Below are 15,255 nucleotides of genomic sequence, written 5' to 3'. Positions count from 1 at the left end.
TTTTCTTAAAAATGTAACATAAACGCGCACTCTATTTTTACTGCTGATTATTTTGGGAATGTTTAATACGCAATTGTATACAATATTAACACATGCAATGTTCTAGACACAGGTAAACATGAAGTCCTCAAGCACAATGTAAAGTTATGTTAAATATGACCGTGTATTTTGAATGCGAGGTCCCAAAAAGGTATTTCATTGTAAATGTTGAGTAACACAATTCCCCGTGTGGACTACTAATAAAAATCTGGAAATGATTTTGCTATTATACCTATTTGTTTTTCTTTATTGGTCCATATAAACTGTTAAAGAAAATAAAAAGGAAGAGCATATGCCTGATGGTATAGGTTTATCACAAATAAATTAAGACGGAGGAATTACCTATTATAACATACATCACAAAGATTAATGTAAAAAACATTAAGTATAGCCGTAAATAAATGCATCAAAAAAGAAAAGTAATGTAGGGTACTGAACACTAGGTGGCAGCCTTATAACAAAGAGAAGTTGAGTCCAAAGCAGTATTTTAAAGATAAAGCAAATTTGAACTTGATTTCCTTGAAGTTCTCTCACTAACAGCTCTGCTCATTAAACGTGCGGCCATGGCAGCAACAGAGAAACTAGTGCTCGTCTCCTGATTCAGAATAGATTCTGTTGCAGACAAAGAAATCCCACTTTGATGATAATTTAACCAGAGAAGCTTTATTTAAGCAGTTCTCATACATGATGGCACAAGTATCTACAAGAGTAGTACAGCACAGACATGTTAAATAAGGAAAATGAATTGGTCAAGACATGAGTACTTTTTTTAACTTTTTCTTTTTCTACAGTATCAAACCATCTAACCATTTACAGGGAAACAGCCAGCCCAGGCCCAGACATCCCATTGGTTCCCATTGGTAAGACCATCTTCCAGTACGAGAGATGAGCCTTTCACTCTGCTCCAATCCAAACCGCTGCTGGTTTACTTCCTCTCATAGTAGAACCATTTCTCTACTGCAAATCAAAACGCCAATCTCACATCAGATTAATCATGTTCAGCAGAAATAATGTATTATTTACAGGAATATTTTCTTTGAAAAGCTACCTGATGAGGGGATGGGTTCTTCTTTTCCACAAGGACTCGTCTAAAAATAGAGTGAAACATCAGTTATGATGGAGGAATAAAGTATTGACATCTGTCGTCGTGTTGGGAAAAAAAAAAAGGGAAGAACAAAATCATACTTACTCCACCAACAACAGCTTTAGCCTCCTCCACTGAACAGCAGTACGGGCTGTCACTGGCCGACACACACGTGTTTTTGCTGTATTGCATGATAAGACACAGTCATTCATAGTTTAGAAGCTATACTTTAATACCCTTCAGTTAACATTTGTCCTAAAAAGCAGCTGTAATTTCAGCCGTGGTCAAAGTAGTAAGAACAGTGTTCACCAGCTCAGTTCACCAGCACTGCTCTTTTGGGAAATGAGGGCTTTCCAGAAGTTGTGAGTGCTCTTGATTACTTCAATGGCAAAGTCCTGAAACACAGAAAAAACAGTTACGTGCTTAGAACAATCTGTTTGTAATTAAATTGAATTCTAGTTTAAGTGAAGTTAGCACACGTTTGACAGAGGCATGAACTGCAGTTCACTGAAAGTACATTTAATATTAATCCAAAACCATTTGTCAGTAGAAAGATAAAGTGGAATAAGGGCGTGTTAGGGTGGAGACCATGTCTTTGAACTCGTCGTTGAACGCAAACCGGTTCTCCGGCTTCCCGTCTGGCACTTTGTACCTCCTGAACCAGTCCACCGTGGACTCCAGGTAACCAGGTTTCAGGCGCTGGACATCACTGATGTCTGAACGAGGACAACATAATGAGTTCAGTACGACTGATGGAGGACTGCTACGAAGAAAAAAAAGAGAAGAGGGTTCTTACTGTTCAGGTCGCCGGCCTCAGGGTCCTCCACGTTGATTGCAATCACTTTCCAATCAGTCTCGCCCTCATCGATCATGGCTAGGACTCCGAGCACCTTCACTTTGATCACCTCCCCGCGGGAACACACCTAGAGAGGACGTTTGAGTTTGCAGTTCATTTTCTGTTGACCTCAGCAGCATTAGCCTTTTTCAATTAAATAAATGTACACAACAAACAATGAAATCGATTATCGCGGTGCCTTAGCGCCCTAATGAAAGGGGACAAACATCAGCTAGTGTCGTACCTTAGTGCCGATCTCACAGACGTCAATGGGGTCGTTGTCACCGCAGCAGCCGGTGTCTCCATCTTTGTGGGCGGGATCTTCCCATGTCTGAAGCGCCACACAACAAAGCATGCCAGCTGAATTTAAGTACAATTACACAACTTCTGCTGTTGTACATTTTAAACGCTGCAAGATTCATCTAATGCCGTCACAGTTTTTCGGGAGGACACATTGGAATTGGAAAAACAAAAACACTAACCTGAGGAATGGCTCCGTAGTTCCATATGTAGCCCTTATGTGGGAAAACATTGGCAACATATCGCAACTTGCCCTTCTTCACATCTTGCTTTACTGGGTTCAAAGGGTCTTTTGTAGCGATCTGAAAATACAATTGTGTTGCTGTTACTTTTAAAAGAACTGATTAGTGCTAAAAAGACAAAAAAAAGGTATTATTTCATTTATGTTAAAGTGCATTTTGTGATGTCTTACTGCAACCGAAGAACTACACATTTGAATCTAGTTGCAATGCAATACATAGCATGACTAGAAATAAATGTACTAATGGTTAATCCCACTGTTTGAACTTTCAGATGACAGATTAACCTTTTAGTTAATGAAAACATGTTAAACCCTGTTGGATAAAATGTTGAAGACATTGTGATTAACTGACACTCATACCTCCATCTTTGCGTTTGTCCACCTTGGTACTTCGACAACCATGTGGAAGATGTTCTGTAAGAGACAAGAATACTTATCTTTAACTGCTCTGAAATAGTATCGGACACAACAACTGCTGCTATAATGTGCCACATTCTGGCTTTTACCGACATTGCTTTGGTCAAAACTTTAAGGGGATAATTGTTTCACAACGATAAGATAATACCTAATCTACTGCAATCACAAGAGGTATTGACACAGCACTGAGGAAATAAAGAGTAAAGGCCGTTGCCTCAGGAAATAGAATCTGACCTTTCTCCTTATTTAAACTACATATTCATGGCAGCACTACAGGTTACATGTTGAGCAGTGGGTTTATTTAAAGGGTACACAAAATACATGCATATATATTTGTAAAGGGGACAGATGCTACCGTACCTGCTTCTCATCAGCGTATATTGGTATGTCATGGAAGGGTGAAACATACTTTCCCTCAGCATTCTCTGTGAAACAGATGAAACAATGTATGAACACAGAGGACGAGCTGCTCTTATCTGTCTCTTATCAACAACAAGCGTCCTACACCAGAACACATCGAGTCATATCATCGGGTGGAGTGGATTTGCCAACAGAGTACAGATATGTTTTCATTACTGCTTACTTTCACTTCTAGCTGAAGGAGTTACGTGATGGGGGAAAAAAACACAGATTACAGTTGATGTATTTTTGTGTACAACATGGCCTCTCCCAATTCATGGTGCAATGACACATCTAGGGTAGTGCCCCAAGGTCGTGTGTTTAAAGTACTGCATTTTAAGGGCTTGACTTGGGTTTGTCTTTAAAAACTGTAAAAAATGATGTATATAATGTGTCTGTGCTACTAAAGTGAGCATTAACCGGTTAACAGCTCACATTTCTGTGCTATTCAAACCAATGTGGTTTATTAACGTCTTATAATCAGAGAGGGCGTTGCCTCACCAACTCAAAGCTTTTATGATTTTAATGCCCGATGACGTGTTCGAGCACCTCGTCAGATTTCCCAAAAATAGCAAACTTCCTTCTCCAAAGTCCACCCGGCAAGAATGGTCTGCGATCAGCTTTACGGTGACGTTACGTCATCTTGCTCGGGACACCGGTGAACCCGCGAAACTGGTTTGCGCCAATTAAAATGGCTCAAACCGAGTATTTAGGACTATGCGAACAAGTGGATGTTTGAGTCAGAACATGAGTACAAACTATCACTGATAGGATGAAACAAATCGGCAACAATAGTGAATAGGTGACACGTGGGAGGTCGCAGAGCTAGCCGGTGGGCTTTGGTGAGAAGACCTCAAAGTAGCAAACGATGACAACAACTTTATCATTTCTACTCGGTTTCTACTTACTGAAGAATAAGCGGTAGCTCAGGGAGTTGGGGTTCCCCCTCTCTTCCACTGTGAAGCTCATGTTTGGGTGCAGGTCTGCTGGCTCTGGGATGGAGGATCGGCGGCGGAAGGTGACGTTCGCGTTAGGTAGTAGGGACAGTTGAAAGAGAGGGCACGGCGCATGCGCGCTTTCCTTGTGATGCCTTCAGAAGCTATCGGAATTATCAACATTTAGCAGATGAAATACACAAAAAAGGTGGATAAAAACATAATTTAAGACAAAAACTATGGATGAACAGCGATGCAAATGTTGTAATATGACACATGATGTCATCTGGTATTGTGGTTATAACCATACCATAGGAGTGACGTAGATACGCCGTATATGGCTCTGCGGCAGCGACTTGTCAACCACAGTAAGCCCCTTCTAAAGCATACTCCGCTTTGTGGTCTATTATACTCTAAATGAGACCATCATTTATTAAGTGAAAACCAGGCTGTATTGTAGAAGACTTAAAACTAAGGGTAGAGACCATAAAATAATATTTACAATGTTTACAATAAATCAAGTGCCGTATTGGTAATTTTCTCATAGACTTACTCATAGAATTTTATGTTTTTTACAGTATCGTGTTAGAGCAAACGGTTTATTTGGGGAGATATTTTAAAAAGAGTTGTTTTTGATTAAATATAACTTTAAGCTTTGTTTTGGTTGCTTTTTCTGATGGGAGCGTTCTTCACACATGATATGTTCAAGGACCGTCGGAAATTATGTAAATATGACGATCATTTTTTTTCAGATTCTGAGTATGATAAACGGTGTAGTTTTGGCGGTTGTTTTAAGAAAACATGCTTTTCAATATTTCAATCTTTCGGGGTTCAGAGGGTTAAATATATCTAAACACTGAAGCTTTGAATAATTACAACATATATGTCCTGAGTCAATGCATCTTGTCTGTTAGCTTTTAGTTATTTCATTATAACCAGCTGCTGAGGTTATGATCTCACATGACTTATGGCTTGTGCATCTGCATCAGAGACACTAATTATAGGGTGCAGAAAAGTCTAAGTGCATATTGGGAGAATTAGTGAACTGACGAAAAACAAAAAGCAGAGCAGTCCTGGTATTCCATGTCTTTATATACAGATGGCAAAATTGTTTGCACATATAATACGGAACGTTCAAAGAAATGTGCCTAAAACCATCTTGATTAGTCTGGTCGAATTGAAGTTTAAAGTAGATTTGAAACAGTAGTAGTTTCAGTTTGGAAAAAAAAATCTCTAATAAATACATATTATAATTATTGATCATAATTGTTGTTGTAAAATGTTACTTTCCATCTTTTCAAAAGTGTGTGTGTGTGTGTGTATGTGTGTGTGTGTGTGTGTGTGTGTGTGTGTGTGTGTGTGTTTTCAAATAGTTCAAAATTTGACGCCTCTGACTGTGGAAACTTAATATTGTTCCACCTGTGGAAAGATTACGAGACGCACTTGAATGCAGCCTCAAATATGCATTGAAGTATGTTCCTAAAATAAAAGTGTGTAAGTATAATCAGGACAATGTACCCATATATTAAAAGTAAAGAACTCATTGCAGAAAAAATGGCTCCAGTAACCACTATGCATTAATGTAAAAGCAGGATTTAACTATTGTATCAGTGATCATTTTTTAATTATTCTGTATACTGCAACTAATAACTATTTATATTATCGACCAATCTGCTAATTATTGTTTCCAATATTGGATTGATTGTTCGGTTTGATAAAATTATGAAAATAGTGAGATATAGCATCACAATTACCTGGAACCCAAAGTGACACCTTCACAATACTTGTTCTGTCTCACCAACAGTCCAACTTTTTCTCCAAACTTCAAAAAAAATTCATATGATACTGAAAAAAGCTAATACTCATATTTGAGGCTTGAACTATGAAATGTTTGGCATCTTTGCATTACAAACCATTATCAAAATAGCCAGTGCATTTTCTACCTATTTGTCTAATTGATTAATCAGCTAAGCTGTAGGCTATATACTGGTTGGTAGTTAGTAAGTAAGTAAGTATCTAGTAATTTAAGATTTCCAATAATTATATTGAAATAAAAATAGCCTGCACAATATTTCCCATGATAACGAAGATGAAAAGATGGAAAGTTGTCCTACAAGTACCTCAAATATGTTCTGAAAGCAGCCTAGGCTGCATGGGTTGAGTAAATGTACTTAGTTGTTCCACCACTGGTTATTATTAGCGTTAGGGAATTAAAATAAATAGTATGATTATAGGTGGATTTTTCAATGATTTATGCTCCTGGATGAGAAGAATATTCAGATGAGGTCAGTTATATTGTGAAAGTTTTATGAATAATGGGGTTCAGGTATGGAGAAATCTGACAACCGTGTCACAGTTCCTACCAGCCTGCATGATTTCTAAACGAAAACACATGTTTTTAATCAAGGAATACAAAGTAGGCTGATGCTCCACGCCTCTGACGTCACATCCGCCCGCTGCTCGTCGCTCTTCCTGCCTTTGCTGAGGGAGCGGACGGTGCTGACGGCTGGGAGGACGACAGGAGAGACGAGAAAGCTTTCTAGGAAGACCAGAGAGTGGGAAACGGCCCCCGGGTTTCCACCGTCCGTCGGGAAAACAAACACCTGCAATACTTCTTGTAGCTGCTGGATTTGTCACCTCAACGGCGCTGAAAAATGTCGACCAGTCGTCAGCTTAGCGAGTGCAGGGCCATCCCGACCAGGACGGTGTTGATCAACGACACAACGCAGCTACCTCATGACTACTGTACCACCCCTGGAGGCACTTTATTCTCCACCACACCCGGAGGTAAGATGATCAACACCGAGCTTCTATTCACAGAGGAAACGGATGATGATGATCGTTGGTTTGCACTCTCACCAAACCTGTAAATGTTATGTCACCGTGGCCTGCTGGCTGTCTTGTCATCACGATCAAAACAAAAACAAAGCTAAGCCCCGCCCCCTGGGCTCTCACGCGGCTGTCTGATTGGCCGGTTTGCAGCGCAGAGATTCTGGTAAATGCATCGTGCTGTTAAGGAGGAAATGTTGTGTTTGACACCTATGTGACAACCAACAGCTTAAAGCAAATCATTTATATGTAATTTATATGATTCATTGCAGTGTATAGAATATGTGTACATATATTATGATCATGTCATATGTCAAGTCTGTGATTATGAAAATATTTGCCCATATATTTTCAATTTAAATACACATTTTGTTTGACACTATTAATGTGAGTATTTTCTAAAGCAGTGGTTACTAAACTTGGCTCACGGAGCAATTGCAGGGGGGGGGGGCCTAACCAGAGAAAAGTGTGAAGTGAAACCAGAGTTAAACAGCCTTTGGTCACAGCAGACATTTTGACCAGTCATACACAGGTGTTACTGATAAAAATAATTGCTATATTGCATCGCTGTAACTGAGCCATCGTTATTAGTTACTTTTCTTTTTGTCTGCTGTGAAAAAGGTTAGTGAATCTGGTTAATGTGGGAACGATAAATAAACAAGAGTGCTGTGATGCCAGCAAAGCATTATTCAGAAAGCAAATAACATGTACATTACATGATGGAGGGAGTTTTGACATTATTTATGACTTGCTTTTTATTGTCAAAGCCCTGCATCTGCCTCAGAATAGACTGGAACTGGCAGCGGTGTTCAACTAAAGACTAATTGTAAGAAATGTAGACGTTTTTAGACAAGGTGGCTTCAATCCGGGCCCTCTGGATGAAGGCCAGCGTTTTGACGAGTAACTGGACCTTACATGTGTTTTGTTGCAGGAACCCGGATCATCTATGATCGTAAGTTCCTACTGGACCGGCGTAACTCTCCCATCGCCCAGACTCATCCAGCTCACCTGCCTGTCATCCCTGGGGTGACCAGCCAAAATGTCCTGAGAGAGAACAAGAAGAATGAAGCCAACAACCGCATCAACAACCATGATGGCAAGACCACAACCGGTAAGAGTCACAGCATGGACCAACTTGTGTAACAGGGAGTGTTGTGTTGGCACAGCCACCAGTCTTCTTCTCAAACATGTGACCAGGCATCACGCAGTGCACCTTTTTAATAACCACCGTGATAATTAAACAACCCAGCCCTGTTCCAGACATGCCTCAACACCGTGTTGTCTTCTGTTTTGCTTTCAAGGTGATGATGCTCAGTTTGAAATGGACATCTAACCGACTGGAACCGCACCAGCAAAAGCAAATGACCTGGCATCCCGTGTGCCAGTGGCTTGGCTTGTAGAAACCAATGTTGTGAGCCCTCATGGCAGCCATCTTCTTTAGCGCTCTGTCTCGCTGCTGACTGTAATGTGTGTAAACCATGGGGATTCAGTGTATCATACATACAAACCACACAATGAGGGAGCCGGCCTGAAGATTCTGTAGCCAGACACTTTGTCCAATTAGCAGATTGCAGTGCTCATCTTCCAGCTTTCTGAGAGTCGGGATCTTTAACAGAGCACACGATACAACTGAGAATATCCCACGTAAATTGGGAGGGGAAGCACTGGCCTTAGAATCAGTCAAAATCTTTGATATTCATCGCAGTCTTTGGTTTTGTTTTGAAGGCCCTTGTAAGCATGCTATTTAAGTGATTTTTTTAATTTTTTTTTTTATGTCTCTTTGCTTTTCTGAACTACTTGAAAAGCTCCACAATCTATTACCGGTTGTTTGGTCTGATAAGCTTCCTGTGATGGTATGCAAAGGGATGCTGCTCTTGTTTTTATTTAGCAATTAGGTGAAGATGCCATTCCAATGCTTCAATTTCCATTCCCAACACAAGCCTCTGCGAGTTTCCAAAAACTTTTAAAAAATGAATTTTAGGCAGTGACTTTGTCGTGAATTAACTTTCAGAACAGTAAAACAATGAAGCCATTCAATCATCACTAATGTGACCTTCCTAGTATTGTTTGTGCACATTCCTCCTGCTGAGAAAAGTCAATACACTTTGTCTCCAGCTTTGCAGAAGCTTTTTGTTCACAATTTGATCGTTCTAAGAAAGGAGGTTTTACTCTGCAACATCTGGCAGGTGTTTTTTTGAATATCTAGACCAGATAAACATTTAGATTAACGTGGAAATGGTTGATATCACAATGGCAATTTTTGGGGTGAAAAGCTAGATTTTTGAAACACAAAATATCCAGATGTTTTATATGCATTTTATTTTTTTATTTAGTTTCTTAGTATTGGGGGGTATTTGTTTGGGTGTCAGCACTGTGAAGCCTTTGAATGAAGTGTCAGAGAACCAGAAGACATTGTTTGCATCAGGCTTGATCATCTACAGCACAGATCTGTCCCCAGTGTCCTTAACATTATTCCTTCCATGTGTCCTGTCTGTCCATGCCTTACTTTACATCAAATGCAGACACTACAATTAGGTTCCTAGTCATCAATTTGTACTTTCCAACAGATGTTTATTTTTTCACTGGAACATTGAACAGGTAACATTGTTCTTGGCAATTTGGCAAAACAAATGTGTTTTTATGTTGTTGTTTTTTATTTTTTTTAATCATAATCATAGTCATGTCTGTTAATTGTACCGTGTCCAAGTAGCAGTTCTTTACTTGGACAATACATCACCAGGAGTACAATGGCTGAAATGATGTCTATCAAAGGTTTTCTTTTTTTCTTTTTGGCTTTCTATTTAATTCTGGCCATGTTTGGTGACAAATACATTCAGGGGTCGCTTGAACCCAATTTGCATTGAATATTTTTGGCGGTAAAACTTTGTAGAACAACATCATAATTCAGATTGCAGATTTACTTCAAATCAGTTTGGTTTTGACAATGAGGGCTGAACATTGTGTGTTGAAGGAGATTTGAAACAAAACTTACTGTAACTTTCCGCTCTTATTTTAAGTATAACTTTATTTTAAATGAAACTCCAATGCCAGTGAACTCTGTTGCTGCAAGATCAATAAAGTTCCGTAACCAAAAAAATTAGATGTTGTGTTTTTAATGATCTGTTTGGTGTGGTTTTAGCTATTTCTAATGTGACAAAAACACGGATAGAATCGTTTAACATGACTAAGTAAAGGCCAATATTCTTACAATGTTTCAATACGGAGCAGGAATCTCTTCTGTATATTTTTACCACAATATTTCTCAGTATGTTGCCTCAGTAACACTGACTCATGCTGTGCAACAGAGCGGAGCCTTCTTTCCACATCTGAAATGTCACATCAAAAGTACTCCTTAACAAACTAAAAATAAAACCTCTTCGCACACACTTCGATTCATTTTTCTATTCATGGGACTTTATTTGGACAACTAACTGTATGGGGAGCAGTGAACTACATGTGATGTTCTTTGATTAATTGCATGAATTTACGCCACTGCAGTACAAAATCAACTGTCTCGTAGGTTTCTGGGTGTCCGGGTAAATTAAAAAGCTGGCATGCATAGTCTGCATAATATTAGTAATATTCAGACGCATATTACTGACGTCCAGCGGACTAAAGAGGAACCGCAGGTGACGTTTTCCGACATGTCAGTTTATCCACATTACTTTTACACTTTTACAATTTACACATCTAAACGGCCCAGCTTGTGTTTTTACCTCAATGTTCATTAATGTTATTGATCTGTCTGCATGAATGCAGAAATAAAAAGTATTGTTTTGGTGGCGGAGAAAAAACATCAGGCTTTGCCTAAATACGCGAACGCGAATAGGTTAATTCTTTGTAATGTATTATAAAGACTATATCATGTACTAGCTCTATATTACGTTTGCTGAAAGAAAAACAATAAAACATTTTCACCGAGTTCTTAGACTATGTTTTTACGTCAGGCAAGGCAAGTAGGTGCCCACTCATTTCTGTGCAGGCATTAATCCGGTCGCCTGCTGGTCCTTCCTCCTTTTCTACGTCCCTGAGCGAGCCCGGCGTCAAGATGGTGAGTCTGGTGGTAGAATATAAAGTATAATCCGTTGATCATCGAGGCCATCCGTCCATCTGAACACATTCCATTCCCTATAAGTGATGGTTTAAGTGTGCGCTATAGTATAAGCTCGATATTGATGAGGTTTGACGCTAGCTGAGAGGAAATTCAGCGGCACCATCCAAATGCTAACCCAGTTGTTCGTCAGGACGCTATACACACACTGTATTTACCTCCTTTGGGATGGTTCATATACTTTCCTATTTGTGTTTACATTAATTTGTGTTCCCCATGAATTCTCGTTAAACTACACTGATGCTCAAAGGAGTATTTAGACGTGTATTGGTTGTCAATAAATGGACGTGAAGTCCTAGCTCCCAGCTAACAACGTTAGCATACACTACACTGGTAGCCATGGCCCTCATGTTACATGAACAGGGAAATTAAACTGCGGTAGTATTGCTCAGCTTTATCAACTGGCACATGGTTGTTTTAGAGACAGGGCTGTATTGAGGCCGTGGAAACATACGTGTCCTGCTTAGCTAGCTATATTAGCTAGTTAGTCAACTGAGAAGCTAAAATATGTGACAGCATGTACTGATACCTGGTGAGGTACGCTGCAAATTAATGCTGGGCCTGTTTTTAGTGTTGAGATCAGTGGTTTCAGGCTGGAAATGAGTTGTTGAAATATTGTCCATTAGTGTGCATCATCTTCTGCTTTCTCCCTCCTTCAGAATGACACAGTGACAGTCAGGACCCGCAAGTTCATGACGAACCGGCTGCTTCAGAGGAAGCAAATGGTAAGTGTTTTGAAACACCTCAGCAGTGTTACTTGTGCTGATGCCACCATGAGATGAGTTTTTCTGTGATAACAGTCATGTATTCACTTCCTGTCTCTCTCTCTGCAGGTCGTCGATGTCCTGCATCCCGGCAAGGCCACGGTCCCCAAGACTGAAATCAGGGAGAAACTCGCCAAGATGTACAAGACCACCCCCGATGTCGTGTTTGTATTCGGCTTCAGGACTCAGTTCGGTGGCGGCAAGACAACAGGCTTTGCGATGGTGTACGACTCTCTAGACTACGCTAAGAAGAACGAGCCCAAACACAGACTGGCCAGAGTGAGTCTTGAACCATTGCGTCTGTGTGAACTCTTTGGTCGACGATGGTGTTTGACTGCAGAAGGCATCAACTTTTCTTTCACATTCTTCAACAGCATGCAGCCGAATTGTCTTAACGTTCTGTATTGCAGAAGCTCTTCACTCCCCTCTGAGTGGTCAGCCCCTGAATATACATGTATATAATATATAGGCTCCTGATGGTATGAACAGTTATACCATAGAATGCAAGTTGCTTCTCCATAATTAACATCCCACATCGATGGTGGATAATGTGGGAACAGCCCAGTCATTTGGAGGCAGGTCATCTTTTGTATGCACAGTTTGAAATATTTTTATTAAAAGCTAATCAGCCGAGGCCCAATGTAGACCCCTAAATATTTTAAAGCACTTCATTCAGCTTTTCAGTACACATGCATTGTTACACATGGCTGCCACCAAGTAATGTGACCATTGTGAAGATATTTTTAACATCAAGTAGGTTATGATTTGCTGAAGTATGAAGTCAAATGAAACGCGTGTTCATTTGTGTTCCTCAGCACGGTCTCTATGAGAAAAAGAAGACCTCCAGGAAACAGCGCAAGGAACGCAAGAACAGAATGAAGAAAGTACGAGGCACCAAGAAGGCCAGTGTGGGCGCTGCTGGCAAAAAGGTATTGTGACTGTTTTTAGATACTTTCTACCAAATGAGCAGTCACTAAACATGCGTAAACATTGGCTCTGTTAACAGAATGGACTCGCAGTGTTCCTGTGATAGTATGCCATAAGGAAATATAATGTATTTATTGTCAAATAAGACATAATTCAATTCAGGGCGCTTGATTTATTTCTTGACTTTCATTGCAACTATTCTTAACCATTCCTGCTATTTTTTTGCTCACAACTTTTACTACTTTGAATTTTCTTTTCCATCGTATCGCATGTTCTTTGGGAACTGTAGAAGGTAATAAATAGACCAACTGTAGTACGTAGATGATCCCGGAGTCTCCTACCTTTACACCCTCACCTACCCACCTGAGAGCCAAAGCCTTAGTGCTTTATCCCTAGATGTACATGATGCATCAGATGTAAAGGATTTGACCCACTAGTGAATACTGTCCTGGCTCATCCTTCTCCTTATACCAATTACTAGCTTGACCTGGAATCTAGTAGTGTTCTAGACCGTGTTTTGAGAAGCTAACGACTGTGTTAGGAGACCCCACAGCCTAAAGAGGAAATAACTTAAAACATAGTGTCTGTGAAACCTCCTGGTGTAGTTTTGTTTCAATAGAACCCTAAATACTCTTGTTCCCTCTATAGCACAAGTCACTGTTCTAAAGTCACGTAGAATAGATCTCTGAATTACAACACAGCTGCACTGTAAACAGCTGGACTGTAATAGCTACGGCACAAACTGGCTCTTTAAATATTGGCACCGTCCTGCCACATCTACCATAGTTTCCATTGGCTTGGTTCTGACTGACCTGTTGAGTACAGCTGCGACAAATCCATTCAGAGATCTTTTCTATTCCATGTTTTTATTTTCAGCATGTTGACATTATTTTGTTCCATCTTTTGCTCTCGATTTTGCATCCCGTGGATTTCTTTTGCAGAAGTGAAGTGTCAGTGTGCAGGTATAGAAGCTGAACAAGCATGGTGTGCCATTGTGTTGCACATCAAAAGCTGAAAGACCTGAGCTGTGCATGCATGATGCACCTTACCTTCCCCTCGACTTTTCCTTCAGTGCCCCCCCCTGTTTCAAACTCCCTGCTAATAGGCTTTTCCCTCTCCCCTGGTCCTTTGTACCACGATAATGGGCATATCCATTAGGCTTTGCACACTCTGCCTTACATTTACACAGAGACGAAGTGCTTTGATAATGCTTCACATCTCTAGTTAATAGAGGCAGAGCTTGAGTGTAGCATGTGGATCTTAGTTTTGTAGTGTGTTGAGTGGGTTAGTTGAGCTAAAAGCCTGCCAGTGTGTGAATCGCCACAGAAATGTTTCCTGAAAATGTCTTACTCCAGTCATGATGTTTTACAAAGCTTCCAACTATGATGTTGGTCTTAAAACTGTTTGTTTTGCCCAAACATAGTTAACATTTGTTGTTGTAAGATTTAAATGTGCTCTGGTATTAATTCTGCTGTTCTCTCCCCACAGTGAGCCCGGACAACCAGGGAGGGTCTCCGTGCTCAAGATGTTCTTGTATATTGTCATCAAATAAACTTTGGAAAAAATTGGAAAAAAAAATGTTTATCCGTGGGTTTATTCATTTGAACGTCTATTCATTTTGACATATTTTTGTGTTCAGCTTACATCTTTTAAGGCCCACGGCTGTAGAACAGGTCTGTAGGTTTGAGGGTCTCTGTAAACATCTGAATTACTGTTTACAGCATTCAGTACTCGCAGACACTCAAGTTGTGTTTGTAGACTGCCATCCTCAAGTAACTTCCATCACTTTGACATCAGTGTACGTTTAGTCTTTGGTTTCATGTTTGACTTGAACAAACTAGAATGTTGACAGTGACATCCAGTCTCTGCAGGGACACTACTTCACAGCAGCCAAACAACTGATTTATTTCTCAGCCATTCATTTATATACCATTTTAACTGTTGGGCAACATCAAATATAAATTACTTACTGGGCTTATAAAGTGCTTGTAATTATTATTATTATTTTTAACATAGTCTTCAGAATGTGCTGACCACTTTAAGGATATTTTTCTCTATTTTGTTAACGTAATTTTCTCTGAGTTTTAAGGTTTGATTTTCTTATTGGTAGCTTTAGTCCCGTCATCACCGGTAAACTTTAATGTGAACATATTAGTGTTGCACTGGTGCTTTGAATTGGCTTAAGGATTTAGCTGTAGTAACGCAGATGTCCACATGAGGACTCTCTTCACTGATGAAAATGCATAACGAGTTGGATGCACTGAAGCAGTTACTAAAAGTATTTACTAGTTTGATCAAATATTAATCAGTAGTTCATCCTAGATGGCTGAAGCACAGATAAGCGAGTCTCTGCGTGGACGTTTACCATTTTCTG

The 15,255-nt window shown here is 39.9% G+C and overlaps 3 protein-coding genes across 4 annotated transcripts; 2 read left to right on the top strand and 1 right to left on the bottom strand.

The window, feature by feature from the left end:
• Positions 1 to 680: 680 nt before the first annotated feature.
• On the bottom strand, positions 681 to 7,122 carry ppa1b (inorganic pyrophosphatase 1b). Its single transcript, XM_031878904.1, has 12 exons — positions 6,664 to 7,122; positions 4,224 to 4,405; positions 3,277 to 3,341; positions 2,860 to 2,913; positions 2,441 to 2,560; positions 2,203 to 2,289; positions 1,920 to 2,046; positions 1,712 to 1,839; positions 1,433 to 1,518; positions 1,229 to 1,304; positions 1,088 to 1,127; positions 681 to 996 (listed from the first exon to the last, which is right to left on the bottom strand). The coding sequence occupies exons 2-12, from the start codon at positions 4,282 to 4,284 to the stop codon at positions 965 to 967; spliced, it is 876 nt and encodes a 291-aa protein (XP_031734764.1). The 5' UTR covers positions 4,285 to 4,405; positions 6,664 to 7,122; the 3' UTR covers positions 681 to 964.
• Positions 6,708 to 10,176, top strand: eif4ebp2 (eukaryotic translation initiation factor 4E binding protein 2). Its single transcript, XM_031878936.1, has 3 exons — positions 6,708 to 7,037; positions 8,011 to 8,190; positions 8,381 to 10,176. The coding sequence occupies exons 1-3, from the start codon at positions 6,905 to 6,907 to the stop codon at positions 8,410 to 8,412; spliced, it is 345 nt and encodes a 114-aa protein (XP_031734796.1). The 5' UTR covers positions 6,708 to 6,904; the 3' UTR covers positions 8,413 to 10,176.
• An 891-nt stretch (positions 10,177 to 11,067) lies between these two features.
• On the top strand, positions 11,068 to 14,449 carry rps24 (ribosomal protein S24). 2 transcript variants are annotated; one of them, XM_031878914.1, is made up of 5 exons: positions 11,068 to 11,130; positions 11,850 to 11,915; positions 12,024 to 12,233; positions 12,770 to 12,883; positions 13,823 to 14,360. In XM_031878914.1, exons 1-5 carry the CDS (start codon positions 11,128 to 11,130, stop codon positions 13,826 to 13,828), a joined length of 399 nt encoding a protein of 132 aa, XP_031734774.1. In that variant the 5' UTR covers positions 11,068 to 11,127; the 3' UTR covers positions 13,829 to 14,360. The 2 variants fall into 2 exon arrangements, with proteins under 2 accessions (XP_031734774.1, XP_031734783.1); XM_031878923.1 differs by lacking the exon at positions 13,823 to 14,360 and adding an exon at positions 14,370 to 14,449 and having other exon boundaries at positions 11,073 to 11,130.
• Positions 14,450 to 15,255: the final 806 nt, after the last annotated feature.

The sequence above is a fragment of the Anarrhichthys ocellatus genome, unplaced genomic scaffold, assembly GCF_004355925.1.
Source record: "Anarrhichthys ocellatus isolate YVR2014 unplaced genomic scaffold, GSC_Weel_1.0 scaffold3, whole genome shotgun sequence".
Taxonomy (NCBI): domain Eukaryota; kingdom Metazoa; phylum Chordata; class Actinopteri; order Perciformes; family Anarhichadidae; genus Anarrhichthys; species Anarrhichthys ocellatus.
This window is presented reverse-complemented; position numbering and strand designations above follow the sequence as displayed.

Coding starts and splice junctions, on each gene's coding strand:
- ppa1b (XM_031878904.1), bottom strand. CDS start 4,284: ATGAGCTTCACAGTGGAAGAGAGGGGGAACCCCAACTCCCTGAGCTAC. Junction 3,342..4,223: donor GAGCTACCGCTTATTCTTCA/GTAAGTAGAAAC, acceptor TCTGTTTCACAG/AGAATGCTGAGGGAAAGTAT. Junction 1,128..1,228: donor CTAAAGCTGTTGTTGGTGGA/GTAAGTATGATT, acceptor CTCTATTTTTAG/ACGAGTCCTTGTGGAAAAGA.
- eif4ebp2 (XM_031878936.1), top strand. CDS start 6,905: ATGTCGACCAGTCGTCAGCTTAGCGAGTGCAGGGCCATCCCGACCAGG. Junction 7,038..8,010: donor ATTCTCCACCACACCCGGAG/GTAAGATGATCA, acceptor GTTTTGTTGCAG/GAACCCGGATCATCTATGAT. Junction 8,191..8,380: donor TGATGGCAAGACCACAACCG/GTAAGAGTCACA, acceptor TTTGCTTTCAAG/GTGATGATGCTCAGTTTGAA.
- rps24 (XM_031878914.1), top strand. Junction 11,916..12,023: donor TGCTTCAGAGGAAGCAAATG/GTAAGTGTTTTG, acceptor CTCTCTCTGCAG/GTCGTCGATGTCCTGCATCC. Junction 12,234..12,769: donor CCAAACACAGACTGGCCAGA/GTGAGTCTTGAA, acceptor TGTGTTCCTCAG/CACGGTCTCTATGAGAAAAA.